Source organism: Quercus lobata, chromosome 4 (assembly GCF_001633185.2).
Source record: "Quercus lobata isolate SW786 chromosome 4, ValleyOak3.0 Primary Assembly, whole genome shotgun sequence".
NCBI classification, from domain to species: Eukaryota; Viridiplantae; Streptophyta; class Magnoliopsida; order Fagales; family Fagaceae; genus Quercus; species Quercus lobata.
This window is the reverse complement of record NC_044907.1, coordinates 3,140,299-3,165,156: the sequence shown is the minus strand read 5'-3', so window position 1 is coordinate 3,165,156 and position 24,858 is coordinate 3,140,299. Positions and strand designations below refer to the sequence as shown.

Here is a 24,858-nt window from a genome sequence, read left to right as displayed (position 1 = left end):
TTTTAATAGTTTTGATTTTTTTTAAAATGAAAATAAAAAAAATCATTTCAGAAAAACCTCATCTTTATGGTTGATTGTATGTGAAAATAGCTTCATTCTAAAACTGTATTTTCTTAAAATAATCTTGGAGAAAATATTTAATAAAAGCATAAAACTATATGTGGGGCCCAATAATCTATGGGCCAGGCCCATTTGCCCATGGAGAGTCCGAAGGCCCAAGCCGAGGAGAACTATGGCCCAAGCTCTACAATACAGAGCACAAAACAGTTTTGGGATGCAGCCGAGGACAATTCAGTCCTCGGCAGATCCAAAATCCCACCGGAAAAGAGGGGTAAAACTGGTATAGGGCCAAACTTAAAAGAGAATCTAAGAATATCCGGGAAAGCTGCTCTCATTGCCATTCAATGCTCTGCCCCTGACAGAGCCGTATTCTTCAGCTTTATCAACCATCCCCAACAATTTCGGGATTGGACTGATGGGACAAATGTCAGTCTTGTAAAGGTTGACCCTACACGTGGACGAAGGACAGCGAACGCAGGCGAGTATAAAAGAAGAAGTAAGTGAATCTGGGAGGGGCTGATCCCACCTCCAGAAAGAAAGACTCCATGGGTGGAAACACCCTAATAACACATGCAGATCATAAAAAAGACCCGCCGTTGGGTAACCAGGGAAGACCTCAATGCTCCTCGGACCAAGTCCGAGGAGCCCAATCCCAGGGGACGCAACGCTGTAAGGCTTAAATCTTCAAACCCAACTCCTTTCTTCTACAGGAATTCTTCTAAAATCAAGACCGGAACATCGCCCCGTGACCAAAGCCCAGCTTTTCAAGCCCACTCTCTACAAATCACATTGTGAGAGATCTTTCATATGCGAGCCCAACAACATCAATGGGCCGCAAAGGAATCGTGTCCCTACACTATATTTTCCATTAATGTTTGTAATTTATTTGAATCTTCCCCCCACCCAAAAAAAGAAAAAGGAAAATTGAAACCAAACCACGGTCTCCAAACGTCTAGGATAGATCTATCAAAATCAAAAGCACCTCTCTCTCTCTCTCAAATTTTCAAAAACCCCTATTTATTAGAACTTTTACCTCTCACCACAATCCCCCGCCATCACTTGCCGCCACACACCACCATGGCCTTGGATCCCCAACCCACTCCCACCACCACCACCACAACCACCACCACCACACGTCCTCTCACAAACATAAACACAAACACATCCCCTGCACAACCAGCAAGACCCGTGTATGTTCAAAACCCACATCCCCACCACCAGCACCACCAAATCCCCCATTTGTACCCACAAGTCCGATCCCCAAACCCCGCCCAACAAGGAATCCTCTACCCTGTTGCCTCCTCTGGCCGTGGCTTCATTCCCAAACCACCTCTTCAAAACTCTGTCACTGTTGCCACCAACAACAATGTTACAACAGCAGCAACTACTACAAGTGGTGTTGGTGTTGGGTACCCCACTCGGCCTTTGGTCTCTTATCCTCAAGTCCATGTGATGAGGCCTCCTCTTCACCACTTACACCAGCAACACCCAACTTCTCAGCTCCCCTCTGCTACAAACCCCATCAAGGGCATTCCTATCTCTACGCACCAAAAGGTCCCAGCTTTTTTTCTTTTTGGGGGTTTTTTGCTTAATGGGTTTTGACTGTTTGGTAAAGAAATTTGATGGGTTGGTGTGGGTTTTCTTTGAATTTTGTTTGTTTTGTTTGTTCAATTGGGGTTTATGCGTGATGGGTGTTGTCTGTTTCTTCAAAACATATGGAAAACTTTGATGGGTTGCTTTTGGTTTCTCATTTTTTGTTTGTTTTCTATGTTCAATTTGGGATTTTTTTGTGAAGGGTTGCTTTGGATTTCTCGTATTTTGTTTGTTTTCTTTGTTGAATTGGGGTTTATGCTTGATGGGTAAGGCTTTTTTTAATCAAAATTATATCAACAAAATTTGTGGCTAGCTTTGGGTTCTCATAGTTTGTCTGTTTTCTATGTTCAATTGGGATTTTTTTTTTTTGATGGGTAGAGTGTTTATATAAAAAATGTATGAGCAGCTTTAATGGGTTGCTTCTGGTTTTTAGTATTTTGTTTGTTTCTGCTTTCAATTGGGGGGTATGAGTGATGGGTAGGGTGTCATTATCAAAATGAATTCTGCAAATTGTGTGGTTTGCTCTTAGTTTATCATTATTTGTTTGTTTTCTGTGTTCAATTGGGATTTTTGCTTGATGGGCACTAGTTCGATATTTTCATCTTTGAGCGCATTCATGAGCTCCATAAGCGTTAGATAAGCTTGCTTTTCATGCTGACATTGGCATGGTCAGACATTGGAATTCAGTGGCAATAGATAAAAACAATTCTGCAGATATTGATTGTCTTCTCCTTGTTTTAGGTTGCTCCTCCAACTTCAGTTTCTGACTATAATGGCTATAAGGATCCCAGGTAACTTCTTTATAAGATAGCATCATTTTTCTTTCATTAATGCATATATGTACAGTTTAATTTATCTCTTGTGGTGCTTTATGTAGGGACAAAAGTATGGATGCTTTCTCTAGAGGCAAAACTGTAGACGAGTCTTTGTACACGATCAGAGATCGAAAAGTAAGCATATGATTTTTTTTTGGTTGATTGGATGTATATATGCATCATGCATGCAGAAGAAATATGCATGACTTGATTCACTATCACTGAAAATAGCTACCTGAGATATTGGTTTTTCAATTGTTCAAAAACTTTGGTTATGTTGTTCAAAGAATGCATTTTATTTACTAATTGTGGGACGCAAGATGCATGTGCAATAGGTTGATAAGAAAATTACCCTGTGTAATTTGAAGTACATTTGTCCCTACCCCCTTTACAAAAAGAAAAAGAAGCAAAAACTCTGTAAGAACTTATCTCATTGCTTGGGTTGTTTCTATTCCCTGTTACATCTCTGGCCACCAAAGGTGAGCTGAGTAGGTTTGTTTAAAATCAATATAAAATTTTAACTTTCACAGTTCTGAACTTACAAAAGAAAAGGAGAAAAAACACATTTTGATAAACAGAGAGAGAAGCACATGACGCTTCCCCAAAAAAGGAAAATCAATATGAGGGAAGTTAAAGAAGGGAATAGAGTTTTGGACATTTAGTGAGACATGAGATATAGAGGCTGAAGCAACTTCCTGTAATAGCTAGAAGGGGAAAGGATTTTGTTTACAGAATTTCTATTTTCATTGTTTAGAATAGATGGAATCGTTAAAGTGTTTGGATTTTGTTTGGAAGGAAACCTGCTCTACTTATCTTCTGCTAAAATTTTTTGGAATTGGCTGAACTAGATTTAGCTAAAGAGGAGTATTCATATTGAACCCTTGTTTGATTTTATTTTGGAAAAAAACCATCAATATTAATATAAATCTGTCTTATATTCAAATATCATTCATTGCGAATCAGGAGATAGAAATATATTTAATGCTGTCCTATTGCCATCCCTATCGCACTCGATTTCCTCACCATCCAAAACTATAAAGCAGATACGAAGAGAGATAAAAAAATCTTATGTTAGTGTCTATTATATTTTTGTTCATTTGGCGTGTTAATCGTTTTAAATTTTTGGTGTACTGTTTATTATAACTAAAATGTTGACTTGAATTAACATTTTGGCCTTTCGTCATAATACATTTGTTGCTGCTTATGTTTGTAGGTCAATATAACACCAGATGCTTCTCTATATGCACTTTGTCGATCATGGTTGAGGAATGGTATCTCTGAAGAATTTCAGGTTTGCATAATTTTGGATGGGAATTTTTCTTATAATGCATTTGGAGTATGCTGTGTTTTTCATTCACTTTTACGTCAATGTTATTACTTGTAAGCAATCTCGGTGTAGATTCTTAATGTAGCTATCAACTTTTACATGTTAATCTTATGTATTAAAACAAATTTTGCATGTGCAATTTTATTTTTGTTTTGCTTTTATGCTAATGCCAGTTTCTTACTAGGTTGCATGGACACGCCATTTTTGGCGTTGTGTCGGTGTCGGACACCGGAATGGGTACGGCTCGCCGGATTCCGGTGTCCGGTGAGTGTCCTCTTTTTTTTTTTTTTCTCCGACACGCGCCGACGCGGCGCTGACATGGCTCTGACGAGTCCGACACGCCAGCAGTGAAGAAAAAAAAGAAAATTTTGGCATATTTCGGGTCATTCCGGCTATTCCGGCCAATTTCGGCCGAAATGAAAATTTTGTCCTATACAAGATTTTGACTGAAAAAAAAAAAAAAAATCAAAATCAAAATCCTACCCCCTCCTTCTGGGTTTCGTGCTTTTCTTCCTCCTCTTCTTCTTCTTAATTTCGGTCTCTTCTTCTTTCTCTTCTTCTTCTTCTTCTTCTTCTTCTTTTGGTTTCGATCAGCTACCTGACTACCTCTTCTTCTTTATTTGTGTGTCTTGGCTGTCCTCCACTTGTGTTTAGAGTTTAGACTTTAGAGTCTTTAGGCTTTAGATATTTTCTATGTTTTGTGGTGTTTGTGAGCCCCGCGTAATACTCATTCCAGGCTCTTTTGTTTTGTCCGTTTGAATTTAATTAACATTTTTTTTTTTTGCTTTGTTTTGTTTTTGTGAACCTCACGTGACTCTTAATAAGAAAGAAACTTTCAACCTTTTGATTCCATAGTCACTAAAATTAGAAAAAGTATAGGATTATAAAATTGTTTACAACCTTTTGTTACAATTGTGATGTGATAGATTGTGATTGGTGAAAAAAAAATTATATACTTATAACTTTAAAACCTTCAATATTTATTATATGGATTTTTTTATCAATAATATATATATATATATGTATGTATGTATGTATATAAAATAGTGGAAAGCCCGAAACAATATGCAACGATATGCCGAAATAGGTCAGTACAGAAACATTCCGTTCCAATAGACAAACCGAAACAGGGTTCGAAACGGTATTCATAACATTGATTTTGAGAAACCCACCTCTCAAGTTCTCAACCCACCCTCCCTCTGACCTTTGCCGCTGCCCTCTGTCCCTCGCCGGAGCTAGATCGGGTCGATTATAAGTTTTAACATTTTGATTTTTTTTTATTTTTAATCCCACTCTTACAGTTAATGTATTTCTTTAATTATCCTTTTGTTTTGCCTTATAAATTATAATATTTATTATGAATTTAATGATTTTTGTTTTTGTGTGTCCTACTATAGTTTTATTTATTTATTAAAGTTAAATATTGTGTATTATTGTACTACTTTGGGTGTTAGTTTACTTATTTGTAGTTCTTACATAATTTAAATTCTAGACATAAACGTATTTTATGTCTAAAAATATTAAAAAATATGCCTAAATATAAAATATAATTAATTATTTAACCGCCGTGTCTCTGCCGTATCGTGTCCTTATTTTTCAAAAATTGCCATATTCCCGTGTCCGTGTCCGTGCAACATAGGTTTCTTATTAATCAATATTTACGTATTGACATGTGCATGTGCATCATTAGCTAAGAATATAGGCGGTAATGTAATGTCAATTTATTGCATATTTGATTTCAAAGAGCTTATACAGAGATGTGAGTTTAAGCTTTTATGCCATCGTAGTCTATTGGAGTGGTCTCGTTGTTGGGGTTTTTCTGATTGTTCTCTCTCTCTGAGTTTTTGTCCTCCCTTAGCTTAGTTTCTTGATTCCCCTCTGTTTATTGTACTGTTTGTTCCTTTTATTTTTTGTTGTTTATCATCATGAGCTTCTTGTATTTCTCTTTTTTCTATCATTTATAAAAGTTTTCTGCTTACCTGTCAAAAAAAGTGAGTGTAATGTCATTTTAGAATGCTACTACCAATAGCCTTTTGATTCAGTACTAATCTTTTGTAGACTTCACTACAAACTTGGAGACACTGTTTTGTGCATGTGTCAAACCTTGACTAATCTTGTTGAGAATCCATAGTTGACCCCAAAAAATCTGAGACTAAGGGTCCATTTGGTTGGGAGGATGGAAAAGTGAGAGGATAGAAAATAGCGGGAGTATGGAAAAGTGGGAGGATAGAAAAGTTTTTAGTTTTCCTCATTTGTGTTTGGTTGAGACGGTGGAAAAGTGGAAGAATGAAAAACTTTTTGGTTTGGTTGAAAATAAAGTTTGTATAAATTTATCATCATGTCCCTCTTAAATACAAACAAAAAGTAATACATTATACTTTTAAAAAAAATTGTGTATAAATGAAAGTGGACATTTCAAAAAATAGCATAAGAAATCACCCAAAAGTGTTTTCTTACAAAAATAGTAAAAATAAAAATTAAGAAAAAAAAGAAGGAAAAGAAGAAGAACCCACCACCTGACAAAACCAAAGAAAAAAAAGAAGCAAGCCAACGTTACAAAGGAAAAGTCCAAAAAAAAAAAAAAAAAAAAAAAAAAAAAGAAGCCAAACACGTTAATTAGAGGTGGGACCAGTTTTGTCCAAATATTTTTTCCACTTTTCACTCCAATTTTTGTCTCCAATTTGGAGAGATCGTATTTTGAAGTGGGAGAAGAGAAAACTTGTGGGCCTCACCACTTTTCTCTCCCCCTCCCCCTTTCAACCAAACAGTGAAAACTGCCATTTTCCACCCTATTTTCCTCTCCCTATTTTCCATCCTCCTTGTTTTCACCCCAACCAAACATACTCTAAAGCTTTTTTGTTGTTGTTCTCTTTTTTGAGTATATTCAATAAAGTTCTATACTCTCTCTCTCTCTCTCTCTCTCTCTCTATATATATATAGATATATATATATATATATATATCATTCAGACCTATCTAGTCTTATTTTCTGTTCAGTACAGCCATTTCCCCACTATCTAAACTTGCATTTTTTGTTGTCATCCTCTTTTCTTCGTAATGCATTTTAACTTGAATCAGATCACACCTTATTGTTGTGGGCTCATTTATGTGCACAGTGTGTGCCTCCTAACATAATTTTGAAGATGCTGCTGAAATGGTTGACAGTTTCAGCTTTCTTTGAGAATAAAAAATTATAGTACATGTTTTCACTTTAACTCATTTTCTAGTTTATAATTCTACTATGTGTATGATCACATCTCCCCTGCTGTTTCTAACTCTCATCTTGGTACCTAGTGGATTTCTAGCATGTAATGGTAGATGATTTAAGTTGATGATCAATATAAATCCTTTAGTTGAACCTTCATCAATGTTGTTGAAGAATATCAAGAGTGTTTTAAGGAACTCCTCTCAATAACTTTTGTATTAGCAGTTCAGTGAAGCTGGCGATCAACTGAATTTTTGTGATTTCCTTGTAACTGCTTTTAAGAATATTGTTACACCAATTCAATTAAAGTTTATGTGGATTGTGCTCTTTGGTTTACTTTTTATCAGTTGGGCCTTAAAAGTTGGTTGCATGAGTTAATGCTTTGTAAATTTATTTTTCCCAATTGGCAGCCACAATATGGGGATGTTGTGAGGCCTTTCCCAAAACCTTTGCCTATATCCACGGCAAGCACTCATCCGTCAAAGAAAAAGGAAGGTGAAGAAGAAGAAGAAGAAGATGAGGAGGTTGGCTTATCTGATCATTATTATCATCATCTTTATAATTATAATTATAATTGTTATTTTTATCGTTTTCTATATAATCATTGTTTTTAACAACAAAAGAACTATTAGTATTATTGTCATAACAATAATGGGGTTTCCTTGAAATGAAAATGTCATAGTGATCATTGTTCTTGATGATCAATTATCTATTTCTGTTTATGTATTCATTTGGTACGGTGGGTTATTAGATGAGCCCTGAATCCTTTAACCATAATTTTGTTTTGGGGGCATTCCTTAAAAATGCCACTGATATCATGATATGATGTACTTCATGTTTTAAACTGAGGATAAAGCTGTATTTTCAAGTGCAGATTAGTGAGATGATTTTGAACTTATTTATATTTAACAATTTAATGACAAGTTGATGTAGATTTATGAAAAATTATATAGTTCTATTTAATACGTATATGTTACAGAGTTGAATATGTATGTTACTGAATCTTCAGTCTTTTTTGGATGTTTAAGACTTTGGTGTGTTTGGGCCCAGCTTATCTGCCAAAAGCTTTTTGCTTTTTGTCTCAGCTTTTTTTCCAAGTAATCTAACTTTTAGTTTTTTTGGAAATAAGATATATATATATATATTTTATATATATATATTTATATATATATATATATATCTTTTGATAAACACGACACAAATATGCTAATAGAAATAAGCTGCTAAACAGTACAGGCTTAGGAACTTAAGTGAGGCTCTGTTCTTATTTATCCATTTTCTAAACCTAAAATTCTGGTAAGTGTAGATACACATCTGCCTCCTTCAACACTAACTTGATTGTTTCTGCTTTCAGGGTGACGAATCTGTTGAGGATTTATCACCGAAAGATCTGTTAAAGAGACACGTTAAGCATGCTAAAAAGGTTCGAGCGCGGTAAGTTTCTCTATTCCCTATGGTGTTGGTACCATTTTTTTGTAATTGCAACAAATAACATAGCTATTTAACGTTTTGCTGCAGATTAAGGGAAGAGCGGTTACGACGAATTGCGAGGTATAAGAGTAGGCTTGCTCTCCTCCTTCCTCCCCTTGTAGAACAGTTCAGAAATGATACAGCTGCTAGAAACTGATGCACTTTGAACACACATTATCGTCAAAATTGGGGTATCCTCATGAGATGCATGCAAAGGCAGTAGATCAGTGTTTCAGGAATGACGAGAAAGTGAAAGTACTCAAATTTGCTGGCAGGCTTTGATGATCAAGATTCAAGCCAGACGATAGGAAAACCATTAGCGTCATATGCTTTTGAATATACATAGAAATGTTGTCTTTGGTAAAAATTTTACAAACCAGAGTGCAAAAATTGTTCTCTTCTGTGTAATTAATTAAATTTTTTGTTCAAAGATGTTTTCTACTTCCTCAGAAACCCCCAGTCATTTGGTAGTAACATAGTTTGTCTTCTCTTGAAGATTATAAATTCAAGTGCTGAGTTTTTGTTTGTTTTGTTGTGTGCTTTTTTCCCCCTAAATAAAGCAAGGGGGCGACTATCCAAGGTTGCCCTACTTGGGTGTGGGACTATATATGGAATCAATGTTTGAATGGTCTAGATGGACTGTGCGTGCGTGCGTGCGCACGTGTTTGAACTCAAGTTCTCCTATGGGAGAATTGTGTCATAAGGTTTTTAGCCTCCTTAACCTTGAGTGCTGTGTAGCGAAGAATTTCATTTCAGTCTTTAATCATTTGGTGAGTTATAGAAAGTCTGTTATTAGCTTCATGTTCGAAAGTAGTACAATTCTTTGGTCCCAAAGCAAGAGGCCTTGATTCATCCACAGATCTAACTAATTCAAAGACCAAGCTTTGAAGAAGATGCATACCCTCTTCCTAATGCAAAAACAAGATATTGACTCCTCAATAATGGATTATGGAATCATGGCAATTTCTAATCAAAACAGGTTAATCCCCATTATAAAATGGGGAGAAGCTTAAACAAAAAACCATCAACACACTTATCATATACCCGTTGGGACTTTGTCCCTTTAGAAACCATCCCATCATCCAAGTACCATGGTGAATATCTAAGAAACCATGTTCATGTTATCTTCTATGTTCTATCCTAGCTTTCATCTTTTGTTATAAAAAATGACTGTCAATTCGTCTATTATAAGTTAGATCAATTCGTCTATCATAAATTAGTGCTACAAAATATAAAATATCTTTATATGCTTATGAGAGACGCGCGCCATAAGATAAGCATGTAAGTTATTGTCTCTAATAGAAAATTTTATAACCACGTAAAAAACAGATTTTTACGGTTTTATAAAGAAGATTTTTACCCTTCAAAGTGAAATTTTCTCTCTCATTCATAACTGATTTACATATTTATTCACTAATATGTGATTTGCTCTTGAAAATGGCATCAGGTGCATGGATTTCTAGAGAGTTCTTAACCTTGGACTTGAACCTTGCTTAAACTGTTCCCAAAAGTCAGCCAATCCCGTTGTGACACGTACCAAAGTCTAGGAAAAGTACCCAAGCAAACGAAAGCATTCCTGTCAGCCCCCATAACTCACGAAGCTCGAACGTTAAATACTAAATACATAGTGTCCTATTGTATTCTCAGTCTGCCACTCCCAACTCAGAAAGTCAACAAAGTCTTCCTTTCTCTGCAACTCACTCTGAGAGATCAATCTATCAAAAAAATTTCGGAGGCTTTTTTTGCACCAAAATCATGATATTTGTTGGTGGGGTCCCATTTTCATCTTCATCTCAGGTGCTCCCTTCACTGTTTCTTTCTTTCTTGTCCATTTCACTCTTTTCCTTGCACTTTTTCAAATTCCCATCTGCTTATTTAGCATAACATAAATCTGTATGGTAAAAATTCAATGTTTTTAGATTATGTGTTCCCTTGGGCATTTGTAGGAGTGATATTTGTAATCACTGTAGTTGTAAAGAGTGTAAATTTTGTAATGGACTCTTTGTGACTCTTGTTTAGTTGATTTAGAGAGAGACTCTTTGGTTGTCAATTCTGTGTAGGATGATAATTTAACTTTCTTGGGTATGAAGTTTTGTGATGAAAGTTGTTGAAATGCAAATTGGGTTGGATTTTCCTTTCTTTTCTGCTCTACCTTCTTGTTGGGTTGTGAAATTTCATTGCTCTTATTATGGTCTGAGAAGTTAGGATAGGTGTAAATGCGATTGGGGGGAATTCCACCTTACAACTTGCTCTTATATGATGCTTAATGTCAAGATTGGAGCCTCAGTTAGCCTTTCTTATGGTTCCCAACTTCTGGAGTTTAGAGTCTTTAATGATGACAAGCTTAGTTGAGTAGTTGATATTGTACATGTGAGAGAATTCATGTGGTTCAAATTTCTTATACTTGAAGAGAATGAAAAGGAAGTAAATGTGTTTTACCATTTTGGTTTCATAATATGGCAATATAATTTTGGAAAGGACAAAACTTAGGTACTATATCGTAGGTTTCCCAATTAAATTCAACCATGTAATTGCATTGACCAATAAACCACATGGTTGAATTTAATTGTCTTTGCAAAAAGATGTGCTGTATCGATTAATATAGTATAGTGCCACAGTTGAACTGAAGAACCTAAGGTACAACAACTAATGAACTGTACAAAAATTTTATACTTCTGGAAATAATTACATTTTCTCTGAGACAATCTTTCCTGTAGGATTGTAAATTCTTGGTTTTATCTGACAAATAATCTGCTTGCATAATTCCATCTTATATTATGTGTATAACTAACAAATGCGAAAAACTTGTGCTTATGAACAGGGAAATACCCTGGTTGCTTTGATGGAAGACCCTATTTTGGTATCTGCCGCAAATTCATTCAAGGCTATTCCAGAGAGGAAGTTCTCAGTTTATGAAGAGTCTGGCATGGATAGATTGACGAAGAATAAATGGGTTTATCTGTTCCAAAGAGAATATGGAACTGTTGACCCTGCATTTGTCGATGTATGTGTTCCAAAAAATAAATCCTTAAGATAGCCCCATTTGGAATTTCGGATATAAAATTGTATGGTTTTATGAATTGAATTCACAATTTAATAGCCTTAGAGCAATGTTAGAAATATTTTCTTACGATGAATTGTCACTTGATAGAGTACTGCAGTGCTGTTTAGTATTCTTATTTCCAACTTCCTTCTTAACATCAGTTTTCCCCTTTCATATGATAAGTTTGTTGGCACTGATGAAGCAACAACCTGTGTGGGCATTGTTATTCGCAACAAGAAAAATGGAATGTAAGGACTGATTATATGTGGGAGACAGAATTAATTAAAAATATCACAGTTTTATTCCATTTGGTTCTTTGCATTTGATTCTGTTTTTTTTTTTAAGTGCAGGACGTCTGTTTCTCATATGGATTCTCCAAATATTGTGGACATGGGCCTCTCCCAGATGTTATTGCATGTTGTTGATCACAATATGGATGCTGAGTTGGATGTACTTTCTGTATTTCTCTATAGTTTTCACTTCTCAACAATGACATTTGCCTATTGATCTTAATTACTATTACATGGATTGAAAAGACTGCATAATGAAATGAATGCAGGTGCATCTTGTCGGTGGCTTTGAAGATGTTTCACCAAATGTATGGTTTGGGATCCTCTACTTTATTATTGATTTTCCCATGATGTAGTTATCCAAGAGTCAGAATAATTGAAGTTGAGTGTGTTGAACTTTTTATGCAGTATGCTTACTCTAGCACTAGATCAGAAAGCCAGGAACAGTTGGATGGTCATTCCTTTCCATTGTGTGCCAAAATAGTTGAAGCTTTGTTCACAAGACCAGAGAATTTTCATGTTCAGACTCTCTTTGTTCTTGGGCATAACACCAGAAGGGATTCCGAAGGGAATGCATACCCCATTTTCCATGGTTTAGTGGTCAGCTTCAACTCTTTGATTCCTACATCTTAAATATTTTGTCTGTGTTTAGTTCATGCAAATAAATTAAAACCTGCTTGAAAGAAATAGAGCCAGATCTTTCTTTCAAACTGGGAATATCAAACTTGTATTAGCAAAATACTAGTTGGTTTCTGCTGTGGACAAGGTGGTAGAGGAAAAAATGATTTACCCAGCCCATATATACTGCCTTAGCTTCAATCCTGGACTTATAAATTAAAATCAAAAGTGAGAAATGTCATGGAAGAGGCAGCTATATAGATACTGGGTATATGCATTCTCATATATTCTCTTTGCAGTGCTGTAAAGTTAATGATTTAAGCCTGTAGCTCTGATGAATTTGCCAAATTTGAAGTCTCAGTTCGACAAAAACCCAAATGCACAGAAGCAAGGCCAAAAGATTTATTTGATATGCATTCTGATTCTAGTATTGATTTCTAGCAAAGTATTACTTGTGTGGATCAAATAGTTTCGGGTCATCAAGAAGTATATATATATATGTATATATATATATAAAATATCATTTGGGACAGATTCTAGTTTGGATCTGTTTATTGGCAATGCAAAGACATCTGTTGCGTAGACTAGTTACATTTGTGAGACAGATTCTTGTATGGACTGACTTAATGGCACATAGCAAGACGCATAATCACTAAACCAGTTACTTGTGTGGTGTTCATAGTTTTATGACATGTTTGCAGCCCCTATTGGTTAATGTATGTGGTTGAAGCTTGTAGCACTGTTCTAAAATATTGATTTTAATCTTTTTCAACATTTTTCAGGTAGAAACTTCCACTGGATTAGTTACCCCTGCCTGTTTTGATAGAACTTCAAGATGTCCGGATGAGATTGTTAGGAAAATTCGAGTAACATCAGCCTATGAGGACCCCAGTTGGAGTGGCAAGTTGCTTGAGACATATGATACTCAAACTGATCAATTCAGAATTGCTTCATGCTGCTGGTACAATTGTTAAACTACCTACAAACTACAGCTTATGTCATCTGCATTCAAAGAAAGCACAGGATTCATTTCTTTCCAAAGCAGTTTTCTGGTTTTTTTTTTCTTTTTTCCTGGCTCTTTCTTGCATCTATGCTGACGCTTCGAGCTCTTATTTCCATTGATACAGGAGCTTTCGCCAAAAATATATTTCTTTGACACTACAAAGTCTTTCTGATTCAGAAATTCTCCTCAGATGTTCCACTTCTCCTTCTGCTGAGGCCCCAGATTTCGTGGATAATTTAAGAAGGTATAGTCTGATTAAAATAAATCTGGGATTTACAGTTATTTTCTTATGAGTACGTTTTGGGTGTAAGGGGAGGGGGAAGGGAATGGGACATTCAAACTAGTGACCTCTGCTTCATGAGGCGTGGTCCCCAGCCAATTGTGCTACCCTTAGGGGTCCTTGGTCAGCCTGTGATATAAGCATCTTAAATACTACTTAATAGGCAATAACTATTTGAGCATTACACAATTTGCATTTTGGATGCCAATATACAAGTCAATATGATAGCCATTGACTGGATAGAGAACAAAATAATTTAAGAATAAATAGATTAGTGGCTTTTGTGTCTTTAATAAGTCATGACTTGGGTTTATGGTATGCTGTTTTGCTACCTAAAAGCCCCCGCACCCCCAACAGACACACACACAAAAAAACCCCAAAAGGGGCATGTTATAATGCAATATTTTTTTCATAGACACACAAACTGCAATCAAAATGTAATAAATAGAATAGAAATGAAAATGAGATGCAAAAAGGGATGAAGACTTTTTTTAAGCAACTTGCAGCACATATATTTTTATTTTCTAATCAATCGTTGTTGAAATCTTGCATCACAAACTGCAATCAAAATCTTATAAAAGGAATAGAAAAGAAAATGAGATGCAAAGAGGGATGAAGATATCTTGTGAAAAATAAGATGTTTACCAGTTGAAAACTTGCAGCAAATATATTTTGTGAAAAAATGATTGGTTAGAAAATAGTAATAGATTTTATTTTTATAATTTATTTTCTAAATTTTCCCTTTTAGGAAATGGGAGTATCTGATTGAACATCCAGATTGGAGAGAAACCTTTCCTAGGAAGCAGCCACGAGTCTTTGAGAGGACGGGGGATGGAGGTTGGAAAAGGTGCTGATTACAGCTATGAATTTCTTGGCACAACCTTTATGAACAACCATATTGGAGAGAAACCTTTCCTAGGAAGCAGCTACGAGTCTTCGAGAAGGCCAGGGATGGAGGATGGAAAAGGTTGTGCCAAGAACCTCATAAAGGTTGTGAAAAACTTCATTTGAATATTTCCCATTTGGAAATTGACTTTTTTGTTTGGGTCAAGATCATAGTGATTCTTCCAAGCACCTGAGAAACTTGCACATCTTTAGTTCGAAGATGACTTTGTATAGTGACATTTCTGTTGTTGCACAAAATCCAATCTGAACTGTCATCTTGTTCTAGATTAAACAAATTGGTGTGCTATTTTTCTGAGGTTGCCAAACTGGGTATGCAAATCATTCAGTACATTGATCTAATATGTGACTGGTATGTTTCAGTTGAATTGAAGATGTGATTCCAGTAAGCTTTTATTAGAGACCAATTTTACAAGTCAGTTGCTTGCTGAATTGCTTTGACTGGTATGGTTATTCAGCAGCTGTAGCAATCCACCTAGCTCCATGATGCAGGCATCGACCCCAGAGGGTGAATGCATGTTTACCGATTTTTTTTTTTTTGTTTTTTTTTGTTTTTCATTGATGCTTAAATGAGCAAGATAATTATGCATTTGTTTTTTGGATTAGAGTAAAATGCAGCTAAAAAACAATATATCAGTGCATTGTCATCAAGGTTCTACCACTGCATTTAGTAAAGTTTGGTGAAGCTAAAATTTGAGCAATATCAGTTGTAGGTTTATGTGTTGCCTTTGTTTGCTTAAAGAACTGTAATTATACTACTACTATTTAGTGTTGAGGCTAAATTGCATTTTTGGTTCCTCAATTTTAAAAGGTTCGATTTTGGTCTTTCAAAATTTAAAATTTAACAATATAGTCCCTCTGTCTAAAAGCCATGAAAGTTGAAATATTGTAAAAAACACCCATTTCCAAGGGCAAGTACAACTCTACAAACTCAGCTAAAAAAAATAAAATATTAAGAGCAGCATCGTTATGTCCAAATGGCAGGAAGCCACAATGGTGGACCACCTATCCATTTATAGAACAGAAAAGTATTTATGTAAAGAATCTAATGTAACATCCATTTCACATGTACATTGGATTCCTTTGAGTGAATTATAGATATATGTAAGGGATTTTACAGCATTAGATACAACTTTGAGTGAATTATATATGTAAACTTGATGAGAAGGTGTATCGTGCATTTATTTTATACACCTCATTTTTAGAGTATGTAGATTCTTTACGATTGTCAGGTTCACACTCCACATAATGTAAAAAGAAAGATGCATATATCTGATGCATGAGATTATTATTGAAATTCCACATGTATTTGAAAGAGACATTATATAAATGTGTTATATAAGATGTTACATTTGTAAGAATTTTAGGTAGCTAGCGTTTTGAAATGTAGAATGGCTGCAAGGTCTAAGATGGAAAAAAATCAACTTTAAACTGTGCCTCGTGTTGCATGTGGAGAATCCTATACTCTGATTTTACTTGACAGAATTCCTGGATGCTTGCTTTGTGCGGGTCTGGTCTTGCAATAGCTTAGCTTCTATGTGGTTTCTTGGTCAATCTATGTTTTGGGTAGCTTGTTTTTGGTGCCATCAACTTTTTCTTTTAAATTTTTTGGATACTTGTTTAACTAACTTTGAACAAATAGGCAATAAGTAATCAACAAAAGTTAACTTTCAAACACACATCTCTGTGTTTGGCATAACATATTTTCATTGTCTTTATTTTATTCGAAGTGTTTCTACTAACTATATTAAAAAAAGTGAGTCTCCATCTATGGTAACTTTTTGGTTTAGTCAATCTGGTGGAAAACTCACCGTTTCATCACTTGTTTTATTTGGGCTTAAAAAAAAAACACATAACCCACACCAGTCATGGTTCACCAAACGTCCAAAACACAATGTTTTGTGTGGGAAAGAAAAGCAAGTTCGACGCGGGCAAAGAGCAAGAAATATCTTTTTTCTTCTGACAGACTCATCAGAGAGATAAACTTGAGTTGAGTATGTTTGTAGTGGCCGTGCAATTTGTACATATTTGGTGAGATAAGGCTCAGAGACAGAGGGCTGTAGGTTTATAAGGGAAGAGGATTGTGTGATTTAAAGGATGAAAAAAGTCTTTGCTAGAAATTATGGGTGGATGTGGGTTTATTGGAAGTTGAGAGAGAGAAGTAGAGGACGGTTTAACATTCTCAAGTTCTCAACTCATCACAATATAGGTATCTCTCTTTCTAATATTGTGTAAAAGTACATTAATATTTGAATTTTTTATATATTAAAAATTGAAGCTTAAAAAAAATGTATATTCATATAACTCAACCGATATTTTATGATGTTTTTATCAAACAAGTCCAATTTTAAACTTAAATTTTCCTTCCAAATTACCGTTTGGTAAAAGATTTCTAATAACGTTGTTTAAGTGTCGTGGAAATATGTATTATGACATTTAAATAATGAAAACTATTGTTTAAATAACAATACCGAATAAACCCTAAATTATTTAAAAAAAAAAAAAAATGCATCTCCAAGACAAACAACACATTTAAAAGATAAGCATATAAGTTACTATCTCCCATAGAGAAAAGGGTCATAATAAGGGAATAGAGAAATTTATAACAGCATACAAAACAGATTTTTACGGTTTTATAAAGAAGATTTGTATCCCTCATACTGAAAATTTCTCCCTCATTCATAATTGATTTACATATTTATTCACTAAACTTTTCCCAAAAGTCAGCCAATCCCGTTGTGACACGTACCAAAGTCTAGGAAAAGTACCAAGCAAACGAAAACATTGACCCCACAACTCACGAAGCTCGAACGTTAAATACTAAATACTAAATAGTGTCCTATTGTATTCTCAGTCTGCCACTCCCTACTCAGAAAGTCAACAAAGTCTTCCTTTCTCTGCAACTCTTTCTGAGAGATCAATCTATCAAAGAAATTTCGGAGGCTTTCTTTGCACCAAAATCATGATATTTGTTGGTGGGGTCCCATTTTCATCTTCTTCTCAGGTTCTCCCTTCACCGTTTCTTTCTTTCTTGTCCATTTCACTCTTTTCCTCGCACTTTTTCAAATACCCATCTGCTTATTTAGCATTAACATAAATTTGTTGGTAAAAACTCAATGTTTTTGGATTATGTGTTCCCTTGTGCATTTATAGGAGCGATATTTGTAACCACTGTAGTAGTAAAGAGTGTAAATTTGTCATCCTATGGGATTTTAAATTAGTAATGGACTCTTTGTGACTCTTGTTTATTTGATTTGGAGAGAGACTCTTTGTTTGTCAATTCTGTGTAGGATGATAATTTAACTTTTTTGGGTATGAAGTTTTGTGATGAAAGTTGTTGAAATGCAAACTGGGTTGGATTTTCCTTTCTTTTCTGCTCTACCTTCTTGTTGGGTTGTGAAATTTCATTGCTCTTATTACGGTCTGAGAAGTTAGGATAGGTGTAAATGCGATTGGGGGGAATTTCACCTTACAACTTGCTCTTATTTGATGCTTAATGTCAAGATTGGAGCCTCAGTTAGCCTTTCTTATGGTTCCCAACTTCTGGAGTTTAGAATCTTCAATGATGACAAGCTTAGTTGAGTAGTTGATATTGTACATGTGAGAGCATTCATGTGGTTCAAATTTCTTATACTTGAAGAGAATGAAAAGGAAGTAAATGTGTTTCACCATTTTGGTTTCATAATATGGCAATATAATTCTGTAAAGGACAAAACTTAGTTACTATACCTTAGGTTTCCCAATTAAATTCAACCATGTAATTGCATTGACCAATAAACCGCATGGTTGAATTTAATTGTCTTTGCAAAAAGATGTGCTGTATTGATTAATATAGTATAGTGCCACGGTTGAATTTAATTGAAGAACCTAAGGTACAACAACTAATGAACTGTACCTAAATTTTATACTTCTGGAAATAATTACATTTTCTCTGAGAAGAATCTTTCCTGTAGGATTGTAAATTCTTGGTTTTATCTGACAAATAATCTGCTTGCATAATTCCTCTCTTATATTATATGTATAACTAACAAATGCGAAAAACTTGTGCTTATGAACAGGGAAATACCCTGGTTGCTTTGATGGAAGACCCTATTTTGGTATCTGCCTCAAATTCATTCAAGGCTATTCCAGAGAGGAAGTTCTCAGTTTCTGAAGAGTCTGGCATGGATAGATTGACGAAGAATAAATGGGTTTATCTGTTCCAAAGAGAATATGGAACTGTTGACCCTGCATTTGTTGATGTATGTATTCCAAAAAATAAATCCTTAAGATAGTCCATTTAGAATTTCAGATATAAAATTGTATGGTTTTATGAATTGAATTTACAATTTAAGAGCCTTAGAGCAATGTTAGAATTGTTTTCGTACGATGAATTGACACTTGATAGAGTACTGCAGTGCCGTTTAGTATTCTTATTTCCAACTTCCTTCTTAACATCAGTTTTCCCCTTTCATATGATTAGTTTGTTGGCACTGATGAAGCAACAACCTGTGTGGGCATTGTTATTCACAACAAGAAAAATGGAATGTAAGAAATGATCATATGTGGGAGACAGAATTAATTAAAAATATCACAGTTTTATTCTGTTTGGTTCTTTGCATTTGATTCTGTTTTTTTTTTTTTTTTTTTTTTTAAGTGCAGGACATCAGTTTCTCATATGGATTCTCCAAATATTGTGGACATGGGCCTCTCCCAGATGTTATTGCATGTTGTTGATCACAATATGGATGCTGAGTTGGATGTACTTTCTGTATTTCTCTATAGTTTTGGCTTCTCAACAATGACATTTGCTTCTTGATCTTAATTACTATTACATGGATTGAAAAGACTGCATAATGAAATGAATGCAGGTGCATCTTGTCGGTGGCTTTGAAGATGTTTCACCAAATGTATGGTTTGAGATCCTCTACTTTATTTTTGATTTTCCCATAATGCAGTTATCCAAGAGTCAGAATAATTGAAGTTGAGGGTGTTGAACTTTTTGTGCAGTATGCTTACTCTAGCACTAGATCTGAAAGCCAGGAACAGTTGGATGGTCATTCCTTTCCATTGTGTGCCAAAATAGTTGAAGCTTTGTTCACAAGACCAGAGAATTTTCATGTTCAGACTCTCTTTGTTCTTGGGCATAACACCAGAAGGGATTCCGAAGGGAATGCATACCCCATTTTCCATGGTTTAGTGGTCAGCTTCAACTCTATGATTCCTATATCTTAAATGTTTTGTCTGTGTTTAGTTCATGCAAATAAATTAAAACCTGCTTGAAAGAAATAGAGCCAGATATTTCTTTCAAACTGGGAATATCAAACTTGTATTAGCAAAATACTAGTTGGTTTCTGCTGTGGACAAGGTGGTAGAGGAAAAAATGATTTACCCAGCCCATATATACTGCCTTAGCTACAATCCTGGACTTATAAATTAAAAACAAAAGTGAGAAATGTCATGAAGAGGCAGCTGTTTAGATACTGGGTATATGCATTCTCATATATTCTCTTTGTAGTGCTGTAAAGTTAATGATTTAAGCCTGTAGCTCTGATGAATATGCCACATTTGAAGTCTCAGTTAGACAAAAACCCAAATGCACAGAAGCAAGGCCAAAAGATTTATTTGATATGCATTCTGATTCTAGTATTGATTTCTAGCAAAGTATTACTAGTATGGATCAAATAGTTTCGGTTCATCTGGTGAGAAGACTAGTTACATGTGTGAGACAGATTCTTGTATGGACTGACTTAATGGCACATAGCAAGACGCATAATCACTAGACCAGTTACTTGTGTGGTCTTCATAGTTTTATGACATGTTTGCAGCCCCTATTGGTTAATGTATGTGGTTGAAGCTTGTAGCACTGTTCTAAAATATTGATTTTAATCTTTTTCAACATTTTTCAGGTAGAAACTTCCACTGGATTAGTTACCCCTGCCTGTTTTGATAGAACTTCAAGATGTCCGGATGAGATTGTTAGGAGAATTCGAGTAACGTCAGCCTATGAGGACCCCAGTTGGAGTGGCAAGTTGCTTGAGACGTATGATACTCAAACTGATCAATTCAGAATTGCTTCATGCTGCTGGTACAATTGTTAAACTACCTACAAACTACAGCTTCTGTCATCTGCATTCAAAGCAAGCACAGGATTCATTTCTTTCCAAAGCAATTTTCTGGTTTTTTTTTTTTTAAAAAAAAAAAAAAAAAAAAAAGGTATTTCCTCACTCTTTCTTGCATTTATGCTGATGCTTTGAGCTCTTCCTTCCATTGATGCAGGAGCGACCAAAAAGATATTTCTTTGACACTAAAAAGTCTTTCTGATTCAGAAATTCTCCTCATATGTTCCACTTCTCCTTCTGCTGAGGCCCCAGATTTCGTGGATAATTTAAGAAGGTATAGTCTGATTAAAATAAATCTGGGATTTACAGGTTTTTTCTTATAAGTACGTTTTGGGCTTAAGGGGAGGGGGAAGGGAATGGGACATTCAAACTAGTGACCTCTGCTTCATGAGGCGTGGTCCCCAGCCAATTGTGCTACCCTTAGGGGTCCTTGGTCAGTCTGTGATATAAGCATCTTAACTACTACTTAATAGGCTGAGCATTACACAATTTCCATTTTGGATGCCAATATACAAGTCAATATGATAGCCATTGACTTGATAGGGAACAAAATAATTTAAGAATGAATAGATAGAGTGGTTTTTGTGTCATTAATAAGTCAGGACACTGGTTTATGGTATGTTTTTTTGCTACCTAACTGCCCCTGCACTCCCAACAGACACACACACACAAAACAAAAACAAAAAAAACCCAAAAAGGGGCATGTTATAATGCAATGTTTTTTTCTAAGACACACAAACTGCAATCAAAATGTAATAAAAAGAATAGAAATGAAAATGAGATGCAAAGAGGGATGAAGACTTTTTTTAAGAAACTTGCAGCACATATATTTTTATTTTCTAATCAATCGCTGTTGAAAACTTGCAGCACAAACTGCAATCAAAATCTTTTTTTTGATTAGTAATAAGGATATATATTCAAGAAACTACCTTATGCAGAAAATCATTAGGCAGAGAGAAAAGTACAATGGGAAAGAAAGAGAGAAAAAGAAAAAAAGAAAGGAAAGGATACTAATTACACGAGAGAGCTAAGAAACAAAGGGAGGGAATCACTAGAGGTGAGTCCCCAAGCCCTAGACTAGTCAAACAGAGAGCCACTGAAAGAGGCCAATAACTGGTCATCTGAACTTTCCATGTCCTCAAAAGTCCTCCTATTTCGCTCCCTCCAAAGACACCACATCAAGCATAATGGAGCTAAGTTCCAAATGCTAGACACATGCTTTCCAGGCCAATTCCACCAACCAAATAGAGTGTCCGCAACCGATCTTGGCAAGACCCAAAAAATCCCAAAAGATCTAAATACCAAACTCCACAGCCGATAAGTCTTACCACAGTGAAGTAACAGATGATCCATTGTCTCCCCATTACAATGGCACATGATACACCAGTCAACAAAAGCCAACCTTCTACCCCTCAAATTGTCACCTGTAAGGATTCTATCCCATACAGCAGTCTACAGAAAGAAGGAAACACGCCGAGGAGCCTTAGCCTTCCAAACACCTTTCCAAGGAAAAATAATGGGTAAGGGGCTTCTCAACTTATTGTAATACGAACGGATATCAAAAACCCCATTCTTTGTCAACTTCCATCGCATACGATCTCCATTTTCAGTGGGAGGTAGATTTGAACCCAAAGTACAAAGAAATTCATCCACACCACCCATTTCCCAATCATTTGGTCTCTGAATAAAATGAACATTCCAGCTCTGCAACCAAAATCTTATAAAAGGAATAGAAAAGAAAATGAGATCCAAAGAGGGATGAAGATATCTTGTGAAAAATAAGATGTTTACCTGTTGAAAACTTGCAGCACAGATATTTGGTGAAACAATGATTGGTTAGAAAATAGTAATAGTTTCTATTTTTATAATTTATGTTCTAAATTTTCCATTTTAGGCAATGGGAGTATCTGATTGAACACCCAGATTGGAGAGAAACCTTTCCCAGGAAGCAGCCACGAGTCTTTGAGAGGGTTGGGGATGGAGGATGGAAAAGGTGCTGATTACAGTTATGAATTTCTTGGCACAACCTTTATGAACAACCAGATTGGACAGAAACCTTTCCTAGGAAGCAGCTACAAGTCTTCAAGAGGGCCGGGGATGGAGGATGGAAAAGGTTGTGCCCAGAACCTCATAAAGGTTGTGAAAAACTTCATTTGAATATTTCCCATTTGGAAATTGACTATTTTGTTTGGGTCAAAATCATAGTGATTCTTCCAAGCACCTGAGAAACTTGCACATCTTTAGTAGAAGATGACTATGTACAGTGACATTTCTGTTGTTGCACAAAATCCAATCTGAACTGCCATCTTGTTCTAGATTAAACAAACTGGTGTGCTATTTTTCTGAGGTTGCCAAACTTGGTATGCAAATCATTCAGTACATTGATCTAATATGTGACTGGTATGGTTCATTTGGATTGAAGATGTGATTCCAATTAGCTTTTATTAGAGACTAATTTTGCAAGTCAGTTGCATGCTGAATTGCTTCCCAGTTATTCAGCAGCTGTAGCACAGCTTAAAAAGCTGTTTGTAGTGCTTTTGCTTTTGTTCCCAGAGGTGTATGCACGTGTACCCTTTTTTTTTTTTTTTTGGTTTTTCATGGATGCTTAAATGAGCAAGATGATTATGCAGTTTTTGTGGATTATAGTAAAATGCAGCTAAAAAGCAATAGATCAGTGCATTGTCATCAAGGTTCTACCACTGCATTTAGTCAAGTTTGGTGAAGCTCAAATTTACGCAATATCAGTTGTAGGTTTATATGTGTTGCCTTTGTTTGCTTCAAGAACTGTAATTATACCACTACTATTTAGTGTTGAGGGTAAATTGCATTTTTGGTCCCTCGATTTTTAAAGGTTCGATTTTGGTCTAGTCCCTCTGTCTAAAAGCCGTGAAAGTTGAAATATTGTAAAAGCACCCATTTCCAAGGGCAAGTGAAACTCTACGAACCCAGCTAAAAAATAATAATAAGAGCAGAATCGTTATGTCCAAATGGCAGGAAGCCACAATGGTGGACCACCTATCCATGTATAGCACAAAAAAAGTATTTATGTAAAGAATCTAATGTAACATCCATTTTATATGCACGTTGGATTCCTTTGAGTGAATTATAGATATATATGTAAGGGATTTTACAGCATTAGATACAACTTTTAATGGTTGTATTGAAAGTTTCTCTCACGTGTGTGTAATATTATTTATATATATGTAATCTTGATGAGAAGGTATCTCGTGCATTTGTTTTATACATCCTCCTTTTTAGAGCATGTAGATTCTTTACGATTGTCGGGTTCACACTCCACATAATGTAAAAGGAAAAATGCATGTATTTGATGCGTGACATTATTATTGAAATTCCACATATATTTGAAAGAGACATTATATAAATCTGTTATATAAGATGTTACATTTGTAAGAATTTTAGGTAGCTAGCGTTTTGAAATGTAGAATGGCTGCAAGGTCTAAGATGGAAAAAAATCAACTTTAAATTGCGCCTCGTGTTGCATGTGGAGAATCCTATACTCTGATTTTATTTGACAGAATTCCTGGGTGGGTCTAGTCTTGCAATAGCATAGCTTCCATATGGTTTCTTGTTCAATCTATGTTTTGGGTAGCTTGTTTTTGGTGTAAGTCTGTTTGCCATCAACTTTTTCTTTTAAATTTGGGATAAAACCCTTTTTCGTCCTTACATTTTCACACTATTCTCACTTTGGTCCCTAACTTTTTTTTTCACCGCTTTCAGTCCCTATCTTGAAAAACGCGTCTCGTTTTAGTCCCTGACGTTACATCAGAGATGGAAATTGCACAGCTGGCAAACGGAAAAAATTAAAAATATTAAAATAATAACCACAAATGCCAAAAACAAAAAATTAATTTGTAAATTTTAATTAAATAAAAAAAAAAGGAAAAAAATTGAAATAAAAATAAAAACCTAAGAAAATTCAAAAACCCAGAAGAACAGGAACAAGAATAAAAAATTCAAAAACCCAAAAGAACAAGAACAAGAACAAAAAATTCAAAACCCCGAGATTATTTTTTAATCTCACTCTCTCTCTTCCTCTCACTTTCAGAGTTTCTCTCTTTCTCCCACGCTCTCTCCTCTCTTCCTCAGATCAGCATGGAGGCTTTGGGTAGGTGGGATTCAGATCGCCGTGG

General features: G+C 35.4%; 3 protein-coding genes across 6 annotated transcripts; all 3 read left to right on the top strand.

Moving 5' to 3' along the window:
* Window positions 1–1,008: 1,008 nt before the first annotated feature.
* On the top strand, window positions 1,009–8,999 carry LOC115987623 (transcription elongation regulator 1-like). The gene is made up of 7 exons (XM_031111207.1): window positions 1,009–1,614; window positions 2,395–2,444; window positions 2,531–2,603; window positions 3,682–3,759; window positions 7,410–7,523; window positions 8,354–8,433; window positions 8,518–8,999. The coding sequence occupies exons 1-7, from the start codon at window positions 1,138–1,140 to the stop codon at window positions 8,624–8,626; spliced, it is 981 nt and encodes a 326-aa protein (XP_030967067.1). The 5' UTR covers window positions 1,009–1,137; the 3' UTR covers window positions 8,627–8,999.
* Window positions 9,000–9,978: 979 nt separating this feature from the next.
* Window positions 9,979–15,025, top strand: LOC115988123 (protein N-terminal asparagine amidohydrolase-like). Of its 3 annotated transcripts, none has more exons than XM_031111766.1 (9): window positions 9,979–10,266; window positions 11,291–11,473; window positions 11,696–11,760; window positions 11,863–11,971; window positions 12,072–12,110; window positions 12,211–12,402; window positions 13,203–13,381; window positions 13,548–13,667; window positions 14,452–15,025. In XM_031111766.1, exons 1-9 carry the CDS (start codon window positions 10,225–10,227, stop codon window positions 14,555–14,557), a joined length of 1,035 nt encoding a protein of 344 aa, XP_030967626.1. In that variant the 5' UTR covers window positions 9,979–10,224; the 3' UTR covers window positions 14,558–15,025. The 3 variants fall into 3 exon arrangements, with proteins under 3 accessions (XP_030967626.1, XP_030967629.1, XP_030967628.1); XM_031111769.1 differs by having other exon boundaries at window positions 11,674–11,760; XM_031111768.1 differs by having other exon boundaries at window positions 10,138–10,266; window positions 11,863–11,962; window positions 14,452–14,557.
* Window positions 15,026–17,451: 2,426 nt separating this feature from the next.
* LOC115987789 (protein N-terminal asparagine amidohydrolase-like) lies at window positions 17,452–23,128 on the top strand. Of its 2 annotated transcripts, XM_031111394.1 has the most exons (9): window positions 17,482–17,610; window positions 18,665–18,847; window positions 19,069–19,133; window positions 19,248–19,347; window positions 19,457–19,495; window positions 19,596–19,787; window positions 20,495–20,673; window positions 20,865–20,981; window positions 22,602–23,128. In XM_031111394.1, the coding sequence occupies exons 1-9, from the start codon at window positions 17,569–17,571 to the stop codon at window positions 22,705–22,707; spliced, it is 1,023 nt and encodes a 340-aa protein (XP_030967254.1). In that variant the 5' UTR covers window positions 17,482–17,568; the 3' UTR covers window positions 22,708–23,128. The 2 variants fall into 2 exon arrangements, with proteins under 2 accessions (XP_030967255.1, XP_030967254.1); XM_031111395.1 differs by lacking the exon at window positions 19,069–19,133 and having other exon boundaries at window positions 17,452–17,610; window positions 19,243–19,347.
* The last annotated feature ends 1,730 nt before the right edge of the window (window positions 23,129–24,858 follow it).